The 1407-nt window shown below is 32.8% G+C and overlaps 1 protein-coding gene across 1 annotated transcript in view; it reads right to left on the reverse strand.

Moving 5' to 3' along the window:
• Positions 1–961, reverse strand: part of LOC111368243 (ubiquitin carboxyl-terminal hydrolase 23-like) — a 10368-nt gene extending 9407 nt beyond the window's left edge. The window contains exon 1 of the mRNA XM_022989491.1: positions 468–961. Coding sequence (XP_022845259.1) covers positions 468–746 — 279 coding nt within the window. The 5' untranslated portion in view covers positions 747–961. The remainder of the gene's footprint in view (positions 1–467) is intronic.
• Positions 962–1407: the final 446 nt, after the last annotated feature.

Consider the following 1407-nt stretch of genomic DNA (forward strand, 5'->3'; position numbering starts at 1 on the left):
GGGAGTTGGGGGGGGGGGGGGGTGGACGAGGGACAAATTTAAAAATTTTATTTTTATACTTTTTGCTTAAAACTTAGTATACTAATATTTATAAAAATCTGTAAAAACATTAATATTTTGAATATCACATGACTAGTAAAGATTTTTAAAAATTTATAATTGAATATACCATGATTTTTGAAACATATGAAACCACACCAATACTTCGAGTCTTAAACTGTCCAAATTGAATCTTTAAACTTTTTAAATCCTTAAAATCTTTACGTTCCAATTAAATACATCCTTTAAGAACACACCAAAAAATAAAAATTAAATGGAATTCAGCTAGAGAAGACCATTAAAAAAATAAAAAATAAAAAATTATCTAACAAGAAACAAATTGGCAAGAATTCATATATACTTACGCATTAATTGTATTTCTATGTGAAAGAAAAAGGACAAAATTTAAACACTGCACAAAAACTCACTATTCTCCTGAAAGTTATTCCAAAGCTGAGCTCCGGCTCTAAACCGCTTTCAAGAAGCTCCGACCGGCCACCCTTCTTGGTCAAAAATGACGCAGTCTGAGGCTCCGAAATAAACCCCTTTGAAGAGCCCGGGTTCAGAGTCACCGGTTTAAACCCATTACTATTTCTACTACTGAATCCATTAAATGACTTCCTCGCCATATGAAACTCAATTCTCCGATGAAAAATCGCCGACTTGTCCTTATTCGGATCCGGTTCGTACAGAATCATTGAATCCATAAACAAGATGTTGTATCAAAATGGAATGAAATGAATATACATATATATACATATATGTATGCTTTTGCGTTCTTTAGGTTTTCACAAACTGATCACGCTGGCGTGACAGAGAGAGAGATTCATAGAGCGTTTTTGACTATGGAGAGAGAGGAAACAGAGCTTTAAAACCCTAATCAGTGTGTGGTGAAACAGGAACAGAGAGTGCGCTTTGCACTTGTCATACTACCGTTCCAGGTGCAAATATATACCTGTATTAAGGAGGGTTTACATTAGATTAATTTCGCAAGTGGTCCTTGACGTTCGAGAAACTTTCCAAATTGGTTTGTAAAGTATTTTTTTGATCGATTGACTCAGTCCTTAAAGTTTTAAAAATAATACACAAAATTGATCGTGTTAACTAGACTAATGTTATACAAAATGAAGCATTCGTTAAACCTTGATAAGGACTATTAATCTTTTTAACAACTTATTCCTTCCAATTGACTTTTTATGTTTCAACTTTGTCGCGATCTTTTATTGACCTTCTCTTCTAAGAATTGGATTTTATTTTGATTATTTTGTTCAACAATCATTAGAAAATATTGGATGCGATATCGAAATTCTAATCTTATGAGGTAAAGTGCAAACAAATTTGTAATGCTATTGTGGATTGCGAAAAAAG

The sequence above is a fragment of the Olea europaea genome, chromosome 2 (genome assembly GCF_002742605.1).
Source record: "Olea europaea var. sylvestris chromosome 2, O_europaea_v1, whole genome shotgun sequence".
NCBI classification, from domain to species: domain Eukaryota; kingdom Viridiplantae; phylum Streptophyta; class Magnoliopsida; order Lamiales; family Oleaceae; genus Olea; species Olea europaea.